Source organism: Halichoerus grypus, chromosome 4, assembly GCF_964656455.1.
Source record: "Halichoerus grypus chromosome 4, mHalGry1.hap1.1, whole genome shotgun sequence".
Taxonomy (NCBI): domain Eukaryota; kingdom Metazoa; phylum Chordata; class Mammalia; order Carnivora; family Phocidae; genus Halichoerus; species Halichoerus grypus.
In genome coordinates this window covers 102076316-102096632 of record NC_135715.1, presented here as the reverse complement: position 1 = coordinate 102096632, position 20317 = coordinate 102076316, and the positions used below count along the sequence as shown (strand labels likewise).

Below are 20317 nucleotides of genomic sequence, written 5' to 3'. Positions count from 1 at the left end.
AAAAGAGAACTACAAAAACAACCATAAAACAAGTTAACAAAAGAGCAGTAAATATATACCCAACAATAACTACTTTGAATGTAAATAGACTAAATGTACCAACTAAAAGACATACGGTGAACGAATGGATAAAAAAAGCAAGACCCTGGGATGCCTGGGTGGCTCAGTTGGTTAAGCATCTTCCTTTGGCTCAGGTCATGATCCCAGGGTCCTGGCATCAAGTCCCGCATCAGGCTCCTTGCTTAGCAGGGAGCCTGCTTCTCCCTCAACCTGCCGCTCTACCTGCTTTTGCTCTCTCTCTGACAAACGAGTAAGTAAAATCTTAAAAAAAAAAAAAAAAAAAAGGCAAGACCCATGTATGTGATGTCTAAAAGTCTTACTTCAGACCTAAATAATCATGCAGGTTGAAAGTTAAGGGATACAAAAACATTTATCATGCAAATGGAAGTGAAAAGAAAGCTGGGGAAGCAATACTTACATAAGACAAAATAGTCTTTAAAACAAAGACTGTAACAAGAGACAAAGAAGGATACTACATAATGATAAAGGGAACAATCTAACAACAGGATATAACAATTGTAAATATTTATGCACCCAACACGGGAATACTTAAATTAACATAAAGTAACTATTAAGAGACATCAAAGAAGAAATTGATAGTAATACAATTAATAGTATGGGACTGTAACACTCCAATGTTACATGGATAATCAGTGGATAGATCATGATGGATAGATCATCAATCAATGGATAGATCATCCAGACAGAAAACAAGGAAGCAGTGGCTGTGAATGACACATTGGGATCAGGTGGACCTATCAGATATATTCAGAATATTCTTTCAAAAAACACTGTAACATACATTCAAATGCACATGAAACAGTCTCCAGAACAGATCACTTGTTATGCCACAAAACAAATTTCAGTAAACTGAAAAAAACTGAAAACATATCATGCATCTTTTCTGACTACATGGTATGAAACTAGAAATCAATCACAAGAAAAAATCTGAAAAGAATACGAATACATGGAAGCTAAATAACATGCTACTAAACAATGGATGGCTCAACCAAGAAATCAAAGAGGAAATCAAAAAATACATGGAGACAAATGAAAATGAAAACACAATGGTCCAAAATCCTTGGGATGCAGCAAAAACTGTTCTAACAGAGAAGTTTACAGCAATACAAGCCTACCTCAAGAAGCAAGAAAATTTTCAAATAAACAACCTAATCTTAGACCTAAAGGAGCTAGGAAAAGAACAAACCCCAAAGCCAGTAGAAGGAAGGAAATAATAAATTTTAGAGCAGAAATAAATGAAATAGAGACTAAAAACACAACAGAACAGATCAATGAAACCAGGAACTGATTCTCTGAACAGATAAACCATTACCCAGATTCATAAAGACCAAGAGAGAGACAGATACAAAGAGAAAGGACTTAAATAAAATCAGAAATAAAGGAGGAGAAATAGCTGACAGCCACAGAAATACAAAGGATTATAAAAGAGTATTATAAAAAATTATATGCCACAAATTGGGACAATCTGGAAAGAATGGATACATTCCTAGAAACATATAATCTTCCAAAATGAAATTAGGAAGAAATAGAAAATCTGAATCTCTCAATTACTAGCAATGAAATTGAATCAGCAATCCAAAAGCTGCCCCAAAACAGAAGTCCAGGACCAGATGGCTTCACAGGGGAATTCTATCAAACTTTATTTATTTTAAAAGTTTTTATTTATTTATTTGAGAGAGAGAGAGAAAGAGAGTATGAGAGATCACAAGCAGGGGGGAGGGGTAAAGGGAGAAGACTCCCTGCTGAGGAGGGAGCCCGATGCAGGACTCAATCCCAGAACCCCTGGGATCATGACCTGAGCTGAAGGCAGAAGTCTAACTGACTGAGCCACCTGGGCGACCTCTATCAAACATTTATTTTTTTTTTTTTTATTTTTTTAAAGATTTTATTTATTTATTTAATTGACAGAGAGAGAGAGAGAGAGAGACAGCGAGAGAGGGAACACAAACAGGGGTGAGTGGAAGAGGGAGAAGCAGGCTTCCGGCTGAGCAGGGAGCACAATGCAGGGCTCGATCCCAGGACCCTGGAATCATGACCTGAGCCGAAGGCAGTCGCTTAACCAACTGAGCCACCCAGGTGCCCTCTATCAAACATTTAAAGAAAAGTTAATACCTATTCTCAAACTATTCCAAAAAAAAGAGAAGAGGAAGGAAAGCTTCTAAGTTCATTGTATGAGGCCAGAACTACTCTGATACCAAAACCAGATACACTACAAAAAAGGAAAACTACTGGCCAATATCTCTGATGAACACAGATGCAAAAATTCTCAACAAAATATTAGTAAACCAAATCCAACAATACATTAAAAAAAATCATTCACCAGTGTAGAGTGAAATTTATTCCAGGGATGCAAGCGTGGTTCAATATTTGCGAATCAATCAATGTGATACATCACATTAACAAGAGAAAGGATAAAACCACATCATCATCTCAGTAGATGCAGAAAAAGCATTTGATAAAGGACAACATCCATTCATGATAAAAACCCTCAACAGGGGTGCCTGGGGGCTCAGATGGTTAAGCATCTGCCTTCAGCTCCAGTCACGATCCTGGGGTCCTGGTATGGAGCCCCGCATCAGGCTCCTTGCTCAGTGGGGGGCATCCTTCTCCCTCTCCCTCTGCTGCTCCCCCTGCTTGTGCTCTTTTGCTCTGTCAAATAAATAAATAAAAATCTTAAAAAAAAAAAAAACCCTCAACAAAGTAGGTTTAGAGGGAACAAACATACATAATAAAGCCCACATACAAAAAACCCACAGCTAATATCATACTCAGTGGTGAAAAAGCTTTTCCTCTAAGAGCAGGAACAAGACAAGGATGTTTACTCTCACTACTCTTATTCAACAAAGTACTGGAAGCCCTAGCCCCAGTAATCAGACAAGAAATAAAAGTCATCCAAATTGGAAAGGATGAAGTAAAAATTTCACTATTGGAGATGACATAATATTATATATAGAAAACCCTGAAAATTCCACCAAAAAACTACTAGAACTGATAAATGAGTTTAGTAGGACACAGGATACAAAATTAACATACAGAAATCTGTTGCATTACTATACACTAATAATAAAGTAGCAGAAAGAGAAATTAAGAAAACAATCTCACTTGTAATTGCATCAAGAATAAAATACCTAGGAGTAAACTTAATCAAGAAGGTACTTTGAAACTACCAAACATTAATAAGAGAAATCAAAGATGACACAAACAAATGGAAAGATATTCCATGCTCATGGATTAGAAGAATCAATATTGTTAAAATGTCCATACTACCTAAAACATTTTTTACTGAACTAGAACAAACAATCCGAAAATTTGTATGGAACCAGAGAAGACCCTGAATAGACAAAACAATCTTGAAAAAGAACAAAGCTGGAGGTATCACATTCCTAGATTTCAAACTACAGTATAAATCTGTAGTAATCAAAATAGTATGGTACTGGCACACAGAGAGACACACGGATCAACAGAACAGAATAGAAAGCCCATAAATAAATCATATTTATATGGTCAATTAATTTATGACAAAGGAGACAAGAACATACAATGGGAAAAAGTTTCTTCAACAAATGGTCCTGGGAAAACTGGGCAACTACATGCAGAAGAATGAAACAGGACCATTTTCTTACACCATATACAAATAAACTCAAAATGAATTAGAGTCGTTAAGTATGAGACCTGAAATCATAAAAATCCTGGAAAAAAACATATGCTGTAATTTATTTTTTAAGAGTTTACTTATTCATTTTTTATTTTCTTTTAAGATTTTATTTATTTATTTGAGAGAGAGAGAGAGAGAGAGAAACAGCATGAGAGGGGAGAGGGTCAGAGGGAGAAGCAGGCTCCCCGCTAAGCTGGGAGCCCAATGTGGGACTCAATCCTAGGACTCTGGAATCATGACCTGTGCTGAGGGCAGTTGCTTAACCAACTGAGCCACCCAGGCACCCCAGCTTACTCATTTTTTAAAAGTAATTTCTACAGCCAACAGGGGGCCTGAATTCACGACCCTGGGATCAAAAGTCACATGCGCTACTGACTGAGTCAGGCGCCCCCTAGGCAGTAATTTCTTCTTTGACATTGCCTTAGAAACATTTCTCTAGATAGGTCTCCTTGGGTAAGAGAAATAGCAAAATTAAACAATTGGGACTATACCAAACTAAAAAGCTTCTGCACAGCAAAATAAACCATCAACAAAACAAAAAAAGTAACCTACTGAATGGGAAAAGATATTTGCAAATGATATATCCGGTAAGCGGTTAATATCCAAAATATATAAAGAACTTACACAAGTCAACAACAAGAACCTTCAAATAATCCAATTAAAAAATGGCAGAGGACATGAACAGACATTTCTTTAAAGAAGACATACAGATGGCCAACAGACACATGAAAAGATGCTCAACATCACTCATCATCAGGGAAATGCAAATCAAAACCCCAATGAGATATCACCTTATACCTGTCAGAATGGCTAAAATCAAAAAACACAGGAAATAACAAGCGGTGAGAATGTAGAGAAAAAGGAACCCTTGTGCACTGTTGGGAGGAATATTAACCAGTGCAGCCATGGTGGAAAACAGCATGGAGGTTCTTCAAAAAATTAAAAGTAGAATTACCATATGATCCAGTAATTCCACTAGTGGGTATTTACCCGAAGAAAATGAAAACAGTAATTCAAAAAGATATATGCACCCCTATGTTTACTGCAGGATTACTTACAATACCCAAGATATGGAGGCAATCCAAGGGTCCACTGATAGATGAGTGGATAAAGAAGATGTGGTATAATATATGTACACCATGGACTATTACTCAGCCATAAAAAATAATGAAATCTGCTATTTGCTACAACATGGATACACCTAGAGAAAGACAGATACCATATAATTTCACTCATATTTGGAATTTGGAAAACAAAACAAAGGAAGGAACAGAAAGATTGAAACAAAAACCAGACTCTTAAATAAAAAGAATAAACAGGTTGTTATGAAAGGGGAGGTGGTTGGCAGGATGGGTGAAACAGGTGAAGGGATTAGGAGTACAGGTATCCTGATGAACACTGAGTAATGTACAGAACTGTTGAATGATTATATTGTACACTTGAAACTAACGACATTGTATGTTAATTATACTTAAAGAAACTCTACAGGTAATATAAAATTGATCTCTTTAATTGTTCTCTCATGATGTATGCCTTAAAAAACCAAAAATTAAATGGTGTGCTTTTTAAGAGTAAGGTTAGAAACTTTAACATCCCCCTTCTCCACCCCCATTAAAAACAAAGAAACCCGTATCAGCTATTGCAGGGCTAAGCCAGTAAGCAGGCATTCAATATTATACTCACTGAATAGATAATAGAGAAAAACATATTCTTAATAGAGAATCAAAATAATATATGCTTCTACATGAAACCAGAAGCTTACTATGCATGCTGACAGGCAGACCGAGAATGGCATTTTTCACTCTTCATGTTCAGCAAATGGCTCTGTAAGCAAAAGCTGAACTTAAGTTTTAAGGTAACATGTTTAAAATACGGTTAAACACATTAAATTGCCCTTTCATTAAAATGAAACTTGACCGCATGATTACAAAGCACCTCAGTGAATTAATGAATTCTTGGTCACTCATAAATCCTCTCCTTAGAATCTGCACTGCAGCTGAAATGCAGATTTCATGTCATTAATCTCGAAGTGTTTACTTGATAAGGAGTAACACCAAACTGTTTTAGTTTACATTTAATACAGAAAGCTTGAAACAAAGGTTTTATTTCAATATTTCTGAATAAGTCTGGACATTTAAAACATCTCTTAAAAAAGCCTTACTTGATTATACTATAGGTTTTCATAGTAGAACATTTGGAAAATACAAAAAAGGAAAAAGCCACTATAGAAAAATCCATTTTTGTAGAACAATTACTCATAGATAATCACAATTTACATGTATATATAGACAGCCTTATTTCTATGCTCAGATATAATATAAATATCCACTTACACTGTTTATAGAAATGGCACACATACTGTTTTAAAACCTTTTCCATGTAATGTTTCCATAGCTATGGATAGATAAGATTAACAGAAATTTTTAGAAATGATGGGAAGTCAATCAGAGGAAGACAATTACCATATGATCTCACTCAAATGTGGAATTTAAGAAACAAAACAGAGGATCATACGGGAAGGGAGGGGAAAATAAAACAAGACGAAATCAGAGAGGAAGACAAACCATAAGAGACTCTTATTCATAGGAAACAAACTGAGGGTTGCTGGAGGGAAGGGGGCTGGGGGGATGGGGTAACTGGGTGATGGGCATTAAGGAGGACATGTGATGTAATGAGCACTGGGTGTTATATAAGCCTGATGCATCACTGACCTCTACCTCTGAAACTAATAATACACTATATGTTAATTGAATTTAAATAAAAACAAAAACAAAACAAAAAAAATGGGAAGGAACTATTTAAGTAAATTTTCTTAGAACATATTTAGACCTCAAGTTAACAATTCAAGGATGAGAAAAGAAGTCAATTGATGTGACTCTGTTGTACTTTAAGGAAAGGGCATATGTTAAGAAGCTAACAAGACAAAAAGACTAAATATTTTAGAACAAACTATGTCGGTTTCCTCTGGCCACTCTGGAATTCAGACCAAACACAAATTTAGCCCAAAATTCCTATGCCTTTTCATTTAGGATACTACATAATGTTCTTTTTTTTTTTTAATGGTAACACAAAGTAACATTAGTAGCTAACATTACATGACATTTACTAGGTTTTGGGCACTGTTCTAAGCACTTTATATATGAAGTGAGATGAAGAAACAAAAGCACAGAGAGGTTCACACCACATTGCCCAAGGTTACCTCCTGGTAAGTGTTGTAGCTGGGATTTTCACATAGTAGTCTGATTCTAAAATTTACTTTTCTCAGGGACAAATGTTGAAGTAGAAAGAGTATTAGAGTAATACTGCTCAAATAAGTGGAACACTATATACTTGGTCTCCTTCCATTTTTTTAGTATTTTGGTTAATGAAGACTTTTACTGTAGTTTAAGATACTTGTCTCAAGATAAATTTAATTATAGGAAAAAAATTATTGCAAATAGTCAAACAACAAGGGAACCTTTTTCATTTGAATTTAAGATTGTATGTATAAATATGGTTATCCAAAATAGGAATCAGAGTGAAAAGTTGCTGAACAGTTGGTGCAGATGGTAGTTATATGAACTTGGAGCTAAAAAAAAAAGACCATACATCAAAGAGTTTAAACGATCAGCCCATAATGTCCTCTCCTTGGGAGGGACTCTTCTTTACTTGTTTTGCCCATTACTCTCAAGGTGCGTGGTTTGTGACCTCCTGTATTTCAAGATTACACTTCCTTGCCTTATTATAATTAGATCTCACATGTACATGAAACAGTTGGAAGAGGAAAAGGAGGCTCAAATGGTGACATGTTTCAGGTTCATGTCCCTTGATCTGTGTCTCTCAACCTAAGTATTTTCATGCCAATCTTCAATGTTTCTTGTTGGGGTTTAGCTTTGCTTTTTTGCTTCAAAGGCTGACTTTGCTCAAAATGTATACTCTGTTTCTATATCTCAGATGAATCCACACAAGATTTAACAGAATTTTCATTATCTGGATCTCTTCTCTGCAAAGTTGACTTGTTTTGCCAAGAAATCAGCCTCTACCTGGTGGGGCAAAGCTAGCTTTAACCTGGATGCCTGTGTACAAAGGGCAATGTTCTGTATCATGGGTTAAGTCTTAAGTGCTTGTGAAGCAATGATTTTTTTTTCTATACAGAGTAGCTTTACATTCACGTTTATATTTGAGGCAGGAAAACTCACCAGGTATGAACCCCACTGGGCAGGAAGCTGCCAGGGCTTAAGGACTCTTAACTCTAAGCCTGTTATGGCTGAAAAAAAGTATCATTTAACATTTGATACTCTGTATGACTAGCACCTCAGGAGGTGAATTCTAGGGTAATTTGGACAGGTGCCTAAACGTTTTTCTAGAAGTCACAATGAGATGCCAGACCACTCATTCCAATAATGACAACAAAAAACCCACAACCTAGTAACTAGTTGAAAAGTATGTAATTTTTTTTAAAGATTTGATTTATTGGTCAGAGAGAGAGAGAGTGAGAGTGCGCACAAGCAGGGAGAGTGTCAGGCAGAGAGGGAGAAGGAGACTCCCTGCTGAGCTGGAAGCCTGATGTGGGACTCGATCCCAGGACTCTGGGATCATGACCTGAGCCGAAGGCAGACGCTTAACCTACTAAACCACCCAGGCACCCCAAAAGTATCTAATTTTGGAGTATATTCTCTAAAGAGCAGGATATTAAAAGTTGCAAAAAGACTGGGGCGCCCGGCTAGCTCAGTCAGAAGAATGTGTGACTCTTGTTCTTGGGGTCGTGAGTTCGAGCCCCATGTTGGGTGTAGAGATTACTTAAATAAAAATAAAAAAAAGTTGGAAAAAAGATTAATCGACTTTTTTGGGTGACGTAAGACCATGGGAATTATGTTGGTTAAAGTTACTATAACCACAGGGAAAACTAGAAATATTCAGTTCGAAAGCACTAAAAACAGAAAAATCCACCACATCATTCTACTAATCAAATTAAAGAACCTTACCACTGTCTATGCAAGACAAAGTCATCAATAATTTATTAGCAACATAATATAAAGGATCATCTAATCACAAGTATGCCTCACTTTATGCACACTTGGTAAATAAAATTTACATTTAAAAGAACTGTTCAAGTTACTCACAAATTCCTCTGAACCTGTGTTTAAGCAAAGGAATCTCAGGCTGCTAAGTGTCAACTGTTACAGAGTGGCAGTAGAGAAGTGGCACTGTGGTTCAAGTTCATTATCTAATTATTCAGTCTAAAAGGAAGGGAAGGGACATAGTTCTGATAGTTTAGATGGTATAGTTTGAAGACTGCCAAGTATGAGTAAAAAAAAAAATAGTGATCTCGAAAAGAGGGAGAAAGCTGAAGACCTGGAAAGAGGAAGTAGATTCCTAGAGAATGAAAAGTACCATTAGGTTGCTGGAGGGGAGGTGGACAGGGGGATGGGTTAAATAGGTGATTGGGTAGAGGCACCTGGCTGCCTCAGTCAGAAGAGCATGTGACCCTTGGTCTCGAGGTTGTAAGTTCCAGCTCCATGTTGGGTGTAGAGATGACTTAGATAAATAAACTTTAAAAAAAAAATAGGTGGCGGGTATTAAGGAGGGCACTTGTGGTGGTGAGCACCAGGTGTTGTATGTAAGTGATGAATCACTAAATTCTATTCCTGAAGCTAATATTGCACTCTATGTTAACTAGCTGGAATTTAAATAAAAACTTGGAAGAAGAAAAAAAAAATTCTAAGAGTATTTCCAGTATTCTAACACGCAATATATCACCAACTTGGCTACACCTAAATTATTCTTCCTTTAATAATAAGTGTTTCAGTATATCAGAAATTAAAAAAACCACAAATCATTCCTTTGATCTATCTAGGTTTAACCTGGAAGTCAGAGGAAAATAGGATCTATATCATCTGTAGAAATTTGTGTCAATATTGTGGGAAAACTTGTATTTTGTAAAGTAAGCAATGCTGATAAAAGTGATACCAAACAACAGAGTAAAAACCTCCAGACCTCAACATAGGTGTTACTTAACAATGTCATTCTCCTTTGTTAAAGGACTGCACTGCTGCAATATTACCCCATTTCTTCCAGCACTTTCAGAGAAGAGTACAATCAATTCTGCAAGCAAAGAGAACTAGGACAATATAAATTGATGGCTTAGGCACTTCCCTGGAGGGCTCCAAAGAATATTCTATTTTTAACTCTCTTTCACTTCAACAGAGAAGAGAGCAAGAAGGAAACACAGTGCTCAGCAGAAAAGTATTGCACAGGCTTTAACAGGCTAGTTTTACTTTATGCAGGTGACCTGAACAGCGTCTGTGTTAAAGGAAAGCATTCTTAGTAATACGAATTAGATATAATAAGAAAGATAATAAAAAGAACCGAAGAACTGCTTTGTCAGAACAGCCCTAAATCTAAGGTGATTTCATTTAAGTTTTTCAAGACTAAACTTGTATAGCAGAAGCAGTGTGAGGGGAGATTTGTTTTTGTTTTGATAAGCCATTTTTGCCAACTCTAAGTTTATATGTAACTAGGTATCTACAGTGCAATTTAGATGAACTGTTTCCAAATCCTCAAAACCTCAAGTTTGTAATCCTGGTCTGTCTTACACACCTGCAGCACATTTTTAGTGAGCAGGCAAGTCCAACTAAGGATAGTGTCTGGTGCACTTAGAAGAAGACACAAACACCAGCACACCTTCACTACTCTTTCTCCTGTATCACCTTCTGCTCCACTACTTCTGTGCCTGAAATAAACATAAACACAAACACAAAAAAACGAATCTAATAAAAACAGCCACGTAGAGGTTATAACTCAGGGCTATTTAAATGATGACCCCATGGAAGAGTCTGCACAGCTCAAGGAAATCGGTGGGTACTTACCAGATACTTTTGGCTCCAAGTTTCAGTGGCGGCAGGTTAATGGAGAGGGAAAAGGGAAATAGGTGGATTTGTAGGTATTACACAATGTCTGAATCTGTGCTGGTTACACAATACTCAGAAAAGCTCATAGAATCAATGAAAAAAACAAGGATAACCAGGGCCATCACGAAGTAACATCATTACAAAATTCCTCTTACTTGAGTCAAAAGATGCCAGTAAAGAAACTAACTTTGTACCAAAGTCCCTATTTAACACAGCTAAGTCCCCTGTTAATATCATCCCTCTGATGCTTATCCAATATATCAATTTCTTCCTTGCTTTTATACCAAGTCAGCTTTAAATTTGTGTTCTGCAATGCTGCCAATATTCTCCACATGTCACAGATTGTTTATCCTAAAATGTTCCTTCTATGGTGTGGTTCATCGGGAACCTACTATAGTCTGCTGGTAACGAAGCTTAATTGGAACCACATAGTTTGAGTTACCTGAAAAGCTAATACTGATGATATAATGCATTGATATTCTTTGCATTTATCAACTGGCGGCAAAACTAAAATGACATTTCATTTTACAAAGTCATTTTGCTTCCCACATGCATAAAATATCACAGTTTGGGGGAAAAAAATTGAATTATATCCTTAGTCAGAGCCAAAGTAGTTTCAGATGCTTTTAGGTGTCTTAGGTCCATTAGATGGCATGCATTAATGCACACTAATATTCCTTAAAAGTTATGTAGCAATAGACTTTTGCTAATGAGTTTGGCATGCTTAAGCCATTAGATTTTTAAGAAAAGCTATAAACCAAACTGAATCTGTCATTCAAATCTGCTTTGGAAAAGAAATTAAAGCAATAGCTTTCACAAATTTTTAAAAGGTAAATTATATTAAGACAAGGTTGTCATTTAAATTCAAATCCCTATTTCTGAGTATGATGCATGAATAAAAGGCATTATATGGAAAATATAAGCAAATATTAATACCTTAATACAGCATTAAAAAAAAAAAAAGAAAGAAAAAAAGCAGTGGAAACCTGAGTAAAAGGAAGCCAGGAAGCAGCTGAAAAAGAGACCGGTTCACTGTGAGAAATGTAAACCTCTCAGACAGTGCTACGGCCCCGAATCCAACAGCTCAGGAACAAGGCCAATTATTGCAAAATATTAAACATATATGGTAAAGCTGCAAACCTTTCAAAAAAGAGTCATAAGAATGAAAGCAGCTACACAGAAAACAGCCAGGGCCGCATAAACCCAAAATCTTTGCTCTAAGTACTATGTGCAGGAACGGTTTCTTTATATCAAGCTCCTTACATGTAGTATACCTTATAGTATTCAAGCTGTAAAGTTTATGATAAAGGGTTAAGATAATAAATCCTTACTATTGTAAATGGCAAATAACCGTATCTTTTGAAATAGTTGTCTGTGTGACTCCAGTTATTGACAGTAAGTCACTAAGCTATTGCAAACCAGTCTTCCAATATTCTACCTTTCTGAACTAAAAAGGTCTCACATAAGATAGAAACCAGAATCATGGAATTTTAGAGTACACAGAGGCTTCAATAGCCAATACAGTAAACCTCCCTTTGCAAGCAAGTAAATTGAAACCCAGAAGCTTTAAGTGATAGATCTAATACCAGTTAAAAATGAAGAAGGGCTGTCAGGATTTTACTCCTATTTTGTTTTCTTTCACACTATACATTCCATTGTCTGAAAATCCTCACGTAGCCAGAATTTCTTCTGCTTCTGTTGACTGGGGTTGACTTAACCTTGTTTTGAATGACCACGACAGTTTCATATTCATAACACAAGATATATATATTCATTCCTCAGCAACAGGGTTAGCACTGTTTTCAATTCAAGTCCCGTAAGAGATGAGAGGTTTGTTGTTAAGGGGATCAATAACTATTGTGGACCTCTGACACGCATGTGGGATAGAAGACCAAAGCATTTTATCCTTGAGATATCTCCCCAACCTTCTTCCTGCCGCCAAAAGGGAAAATAACAGAAAATCTTTTATTTCTCTTGCCATATCCCCTGGTTTAAGAATACTTAATTCAATAGGTAAAAACAAACAAAAAACCCCAAAAAACAAAACCCCCAAAACCCCAAAAACCACTTAATTCGATTGGATTTGTTAAGTTAGGGGACAATTTCTTTAAATTCACATACAAACATTTAAAAATTATTTATTTGTGCCCCAGTGAAGAACTGTTCCAAATTTATTGTTTTCATTATTTGGTTGAACAATTAGTCTTACCCTTTTATGTAATAAAAGAAAATATGTTTCTTCACTTAATGTTGTTTGACAAGAAACAAAAATGTAAGAGACATTAACAAATTATTTCTAATTTTAATCAGACCGGGATGGTGGAATGTATATAGGGAAATATAAGGAAAAGAATAAAAAAATGAAATCCAGAAAGTATGATGTGTACATATCAAAATGTAAATTATGGAAGGAGAAATTGCTATAAATCTGTTAAAAAAAAAAAATTAGAAAAAATTGCCTTGTCCATTTCCCACTGCATTTTACTTTTCTATTAGGATATACACAAACATAAATGCACACTTTTCTATATGCTTTAAGATAAAAAATAACCATCAGCTAACTACAAATTTTTAGATTATAACTTTTTTAGTAGTTAAAATACTACTAATTCCATTAAAAGGTTAAAATTACCAACACAATACTTGCCACTGGCACTATGAACTTTTCTTTAAAGAGGAATTTGCTATTGTACTTATTAACATAACATTCCTTTCCCTTTCAGGTAAGGAATGCTTTGAGGATTAATTTCTCTTTTTTTTCTTCACACTGAATGATATTCAACTAACTTACGCCTGTAAACTGAGAGGACAGTACATAAAATAACTGGAAGGACAAATTTTATATAACAAGTTATATTATGATGACTTTAAGAGTCAAACATAATGTCAAAAACTATTCAGATGTACTTTTTTCTGTGCCTGTTCTATATGGATGCAATCTAACTTACTTTCGTTTCCTTCCTTCTCACCATAATTAGCATTAGAAAAAAATCCACAATTAAAGTATCACTGATGATAAAAACACCTACTACCTATAACATAGATATTTTGGCCTTCAACTGGGAGGAGTGGCATATTCAGTTGTTTTCCATTACGTGGGAATATTTTTGCTGAGATGCATTTGTAAAAGCACACTGGTCCGGCCTGTGACTGAAAGTTTTCATTCTGTAGGCAGTTTGACAATGCAGAGGAATAAAAGTTTAGCGATGGAAAAGAATGAAACTAATAAGCTCAAACAAATATAGAGCAAAGGATCTCTGCTTGCCTCAATTGGCTGTACTAATAAACTAAGTTAATTAGTCACACAGAAGATATTTGAATTGGGAGAGTAAAGGTAAATTTCTTTTTTGTTATCATGACATTAACTATAGTCTGTATTATAATTTTGAAAGAAAAAAAATCAAGACAAAACAATATGAAACATCAGTCACTGTGGCCCAGGAAAACTCAGAAAATAATTTTTATTAGAATAAAACAACAATGTGTTTAAAGTTAATGAATGAACAGTGTCACAATGAATATTCTCATATAAAGAACAACTTTTGATGACTTTCAAAATTAGAGCCTGTACTAATTTGAAGCGGACTGTATTATCAAACTTCACGAAAACTTGAACTAAAGGGAGTCACAATTAAGAAAGAAGACAAATTCTAAGTTGGCTAAAATGAACAATGTTTGTACTCAATATCCTTTGGAAGAACATTTGCCACAAAAATGGGAAGACCTTATACTAAGTGTAAGATGACTCCTAGGAACAATGGATTAAGAACCTGAAAGTTCCCCTACACGGGTGATAAGTAAGAATCCTCTCTGGTTTAAGAAGTTGGTGAGTCACAATGATCACCGAAGACTGCTCAAGTGGGGAGAAGCAAGAATACTTCTCTTCAGATTGCCTGGTGCAGGCATCTTTCTCCTAAAACTGCGGCTCCCCTTAAGACTTGCACATAATATCAAGAGCAAGAAACTACCTAAGTGGAGGGTTTTGTGGCCTCAGTGAGTCATGCTGATATAGTGTGAGAGCCTCCAACAGTGACAACCAGCTAAAAAGGCCTCAAAGATACCAATAAACATTCCGCTTCAACCGCTAGAGGTATGGAAGGCTGAAAAGTACCTTATTACACATCTAGGGCAGAAATACAAATCTAGGTGGGAAGCACAGAAAGGAATTCAGTCAAGATCGTTTTTTCCACTGAGGTCACAGCAGTTTTCACTGAAAGCTTAAAGAAAATTTAAGAGGGGCAAAAGGAAAAGAATCTTTTGAGTTTTAACATATGAGATATGCCTAGTATTAGATTGCATTTGGTTTAAAAATACCTTTCACTATACAACCAGCAAACCGAAAAACAAAACACAAAAAAGATATTTAAGGACATCATTCCTTTTAAATATCAAATATCTTCACCAATATCAAAACATCTTCACCAGGCTAAATTCTCAAAGTTGGGTCACTTGGGTCCTTGCTTCTAGTTAGCTGTTCAGGAGACATTGTAGCTTGCCTCATCTCTCTTTTGTTGTTAACAGAGGTGGATTATTGGTCCCCAAAGGAGGCTTTACTACAATGGCAGGGAGCAACATGCAGCTGCTCACCACTCTGCTTGGCCTGGTACAGTCTTCTCATTATGGCTCTAAACACTTTACCATATAAACCTGGCAAGAGTTATTTTCTGGCAGGTGCTAAGATTTGCCCACTCTTTCAATCTCAGTGGTTTGTATATTCATATGGATCATATCTGAGACCCCTGACAGGCAGAGTGTGGCAATATCTTAATGAAGACTGAAATAAAGCAGAATGAAAAAAGCAATATCCGTAGCTAAGAGATCATAGCCTCAGAAATATTACTCACCTGTCTGCTGTGCAGGCTGTGGCAGTGGTTGGTTTAGATGTGAATTGTAATGGACAGAAGGGACTGGGCGGTACTGAGGTTGACTGGAGTGATAGTGGCCTGGAGCACAGTAACAGGCTGGCATCTAGGGTAAGTATTGAAAGAAAAAAAGTCCATTTCACTTGCAATAGAAATGTCTTCTCTGAGGAACAACAGAGTGTAATGAGTAATACTTCTTTTTAATGCCATCTAAAAAAATATTTTCTTAGCTTTAACTGAAAAATTTTTTAAAAATTTCAAGCATGCAGTATACGTAACAAAAGACACCTACAAATATGCCCATCAATTAGATTTAATAGGTTTAAAGTTTTGGGGCATAATTGTTTCAGATTTTTCTCCCTCTTTTATAAAACCAAACACTATTAAAATAGCTAAGGGCTCACTCCAACATTCTTTTGCTCTATGTTCAACAGAAAAACCATTATCCTATAGTTGGTATATATGATTCCTATAAATGTTTTTAAACTGTTACTATATATATGTTATCCGTAAAGAAAATTGTTGAGGATTTAAAAAATTTACATTTATGGTGCTCTACTACATAAAACTCTATGCAACTTATTTTGCAATTAACATTCTTTTTCGACACTTATCTTGGTTGAAACATGTACACTCATGCTCATTCAATCTGAATGCTGAACTGCAGTCATTGTATAAATCAGCCTATTTATCTATTCTCACGCTAATACACAGTTGCGCTGGTTCCATTCTTTTTCTCATACTTCTAATGTAAATTAAAATGCCAATACAAATCTTATTTGTCAATTATATCTTAATAAAGCTGGGGAAAAACCCAGTAAGACTAGCTTAATTCTATTTCCTTCCGGAGCTATTTATATCAGTTGTGCATTTCTCTTAAAGTAATCTGACCTAGTTTGGAATAAGGAATAAACAATCAATTCAGTGATGTAGAAGTTTGTGGTAAATTAACTTTATTAGCTTCATAAGCTCTTTCAGGTTCTGTCTTCCAATCGGGTTACTTCTAAAAGAAGAGACATCTGTAGACATCTTAAAGAGTGCCTATTTCATCTGGAAACCAGTTGAATACAGAATTTCTAGATCAGTTATAAGCCAAGAATTTCCTAAATTTACTGTTAACATTCTTCTGTTTTTGAACCATTAGATGCAATACATTTGTGATCCCTTAATTGTTCCTGGAGGTATCAGCAAGCAATAGGTATGTCCTAATTTCAGATCTTAATCTATTATTATACTCTTCAGTATGTGTATAAATAAGAGTATACACTGTTCTCCCACTTAATTAAAAAAAAGACATCATTGTTTAAGGCAAAAATCGTAACCATGATATATTTTATTTATAATGTATACACATGCAATGTATATGACAACAGCACAAACAATGGAAGGTAAATAAAATTATACTGTCAATATGACTACTATATTTTACTTGCAGTTTCATATGAACTTGAAATAGATAGTAATAACCTAAAGATACAGATCATATCCCTAAAGAAACTATACAAACATGAGATTTAAAGGACTGTAGTAAAAAGGCCAAAGAAAAAATAAATTAGAACACTAAAGGAGTTCAAATAATACAAAAGGTAGGATAGGAGGCATATAGGAATAAAACAGAGATAGAACAAATGGAAAACAAATAGCAATGTGGCATACCTACCTCTAACCATGTCAATAGACCTATTAAAGCTAAGAGGACTAGACATTCCAATGAGACTAGATAGAACAGCAAAGATGAACTATATAACTATATGCAAAAGACAGACTTTAAATATTAAGGTCACAAATTAGAGGATGGAAAAGGCATACCACTTAAATGCTCATCAAAAGAATGCTGAAGTCACTATATTAAAGTCAGATAAAATAGGTTTTAAGACAAGAAACAGTACTAGAGAGAGAAAAACATTTCATAATGGTAGGAGTCAATATATTAGGTAGAAATGATAAATATAAATCGCTTAATATAGGTTTCAATATTATTAAAAAAACTGGCAGAATTTAAGGGAGAAATAGACAAATCCACTATCACTTATTGGTAGAACTGGATAAAAGATCTGAAAGACACAAATCAACCACATTGGCTCAACTAATACTTAGAGAATACTAAATGCAAGGAACAGTAAAATATGAAAGAAATTAAAGACGACCTAAGTAAATGGAAAGACATCGCATGTTCATTAAGACTGGAAGATTTAATATTAAGATGCAGTAATATCCAAAGCAATCCACAGATTCAATGCAATCTCTATCAAAATTTTAATGGCCTCTTTTGCAGAAATGGAAAAGCCAACCATCAAATTTACATGGAATCGCAAGCTATATCAGCAAATAGTCAAAGCAATCTTGAAAAAGAACAGTTGGAAGACTCACAATCCCTGATTTTGAAACTTACCACAAAGATATAGTAATATAATAGTGTAGTACTGGCATAAAAGTGGAAACATAGAGAATAGCATAAACTGAGAGCCCAGAAATAAACTCTTACATTTATGGTTAACTGATATTTGACAAAGGTACCAAAATCATTCAGTGGGAAAAGAATGCTTCAACAAATGATGCCAGAACAGATAGATACATACATGCAAAAGAATGACGTTGGACGCTTATGCCTCATTATCATATGCAAAAATCAACTCAAAATGGATAAAAGATCTAATTATTGGAGCTAAAGACCACAAAACTCTTAAAAGAGAACATAAGGATAAAATCTTCATGACTTTGGATTTGGCAATGGATTCTTAGATATGACTAGAAAAGCAATGAGCAGTAAAATGAAAAGAGATAAAATGGATTTCATCAAAGTTAAATTTTTATACATTAGGGACATTATCAAAAAGTCAAAAGACAATCAATAGAACAGGTGAACATATTTGCAAATCACACACCTGATGAGGGTCTAGTATATAGTATATATAAAGAACTCTTACAACTGAACAACAAAAAGACAATCTCCTGAAAAAATTGGCAAAGGACTTAAAAGAGACATTTCTCCAAAGACAGACAACAGCCAACAAGTACATGAACAGATGATCAACACCACCAATCATTAGGGAAATACAAGTCAAAACCACAATGAAATACCCACTTCACATCACCAGGATAGCTGAGATAATAATAACAACTTTTAAAAAAGGTAAATAGTAAGTGTTACTTTGTCAAAATGTGGAGAAACTGGAACCTCTATACATTGCAGACGGGAATATAAAATGACACTGTGGAAAACAGGCTGGCGATTTCTCAAAAAGTTAAACATAGATATACCATATAATTCAGCAATTTTATTCCTATGTATATACCCAAATAAATGAAAGTGGATATCTGAATAAAAACATGTACCTACATGTTCATAACAGCACTGTTTACAATGGGCAAAAGGTGGAATGAACAAATGGTGGTATATTCATACAATGGTATATTATTCAGACAAAAGAAGGAGAAGGAATGAGGTACTGATACATGCTACAACGTGGATTAACCATCAAACATGTTAAGCTAAAGAAGCCAAACACAGAGGGTAACAATATTGCATGAGTCCATTAATAGGAAGTATCCAAAATAGGCAAATCCTTGGAGACAGAATGCAGACTGGTGGTTGCCAGGAGCTGGGGGCTGGGGCAATTAGGTAGTAAATGCTTAATGAGTAGAGTTTTCTTTTGGGGTGATAAAAATAAAATGTTTTGGAACTAGAGAGAGGTGATTGTTGGAAAACACTGTGTATGTACTAAATGTCACTGAATTGCTCACTTTGAAATGGTTAATTTTATGTTATGTGAACTTTATCTCAAAACAAAACCAAAAGAAATCACAAAACACTAAAATGATAGAATACAAGTTCTTTTCTTTTTTTTTAAGATTTAATTTATTTATTTGACAGAGAGACAGAAAGAGCACAAGCAGGCAGAGCGGCAGGCAGAGGGAGAGGGAGAAGCAGGCTCTCGCTGAGCAGGGAGCCCGATGCGGGGTTCAATCCCCGGACCCTGGGATCATGACCTGAGCCGATGGCAGACGCTTAACCGACTCAGCCACCCAGGCGTCCCTAGAATACAAATTCTTTTTTTTTTTTTTTAAAGGTGTTATTTATTTATATGACAGAGAGAGACAGCGAGAGAGGGAACACAAGCAGGGGGAGCAGGAGAGGGAGAAGCAGGCTTCCCGCTGAGCAGGGAGCCCGATGCAGGGCTTGATCCCAGGACCCTGGGATCACGACCTGAGCCGAAGGCAGACGCTTAACGACTGAGCCACCCAGGCGCCCCTAGAATACAAATTCTTTTCAAGTGCACATGATCTTCCCCCAAAAGACTACATACTGGTACATAAAATAACAAGAGATTCCAAAACAATGAAATCTTAGATTCTCTGACCACATGAAATTAAAATAGAAATCAGTAATAATAAGGTATTTAGAAAGCCCCAAGTATGTGGAAATTAAATAACACACTTCTAAATAAATCATCTGTCAAAAAAGTCATACACATACAAAAAAGAGACAAAACATTCTGAACAAAATGATAACAAAAACAACACATCCAGTTTTGTGTGTTGCAGCTAAAATGGTAATTAGAGGGAAATTTATAGCATTAAAAAATTTATGTTAGAAAGGAAGAACAATCTAAAAATCAATGATCTATGCTTCCACCTTAAGAAGCCAGACACAAAGGAGCAAATGAAACCCAAAATAAGCAGAAAAGAAGAAAACAATGGTAAAAGTAGAAATCGTTCAAATAGAAAATGAATAATAAAATTAATGAAATCCTAAGTTGGTTTTTAAAAAACATCAATGGAATTGATAAATCTCTTGAGTAAATAAAGCAAAAAGAAGAGAGGAGTGA

At 35.4% G+C, this 20317-nt stretch overlaps 1 protein-coding gene across 9 annotated transcripts in view; it reads right to left on the bottom strand.

The window, feature by feature from the left end:
- R3HDM1 (R3H domain containing 1) overlaps positions 1 to 20317 on the bottom strand; it is a 130448-nt gene that overhangs the window by 58296 nt on the left and 51835 nt on the right. For all 9 annotated transcript variants that reach the window (XM_036079097.2, XM_036079119.2, XM_078070732.1 and 6 more), the window contains one exon: positions 15471 to 15594. In XM_036079097.2, coding sequence (XP_035934990.1) covers positions 15471 to 15594 — 124 coding nt within the window. The remainder of the gene's footprint in view (positions 1 to 15470; positions 15595 to 20317) is intronic.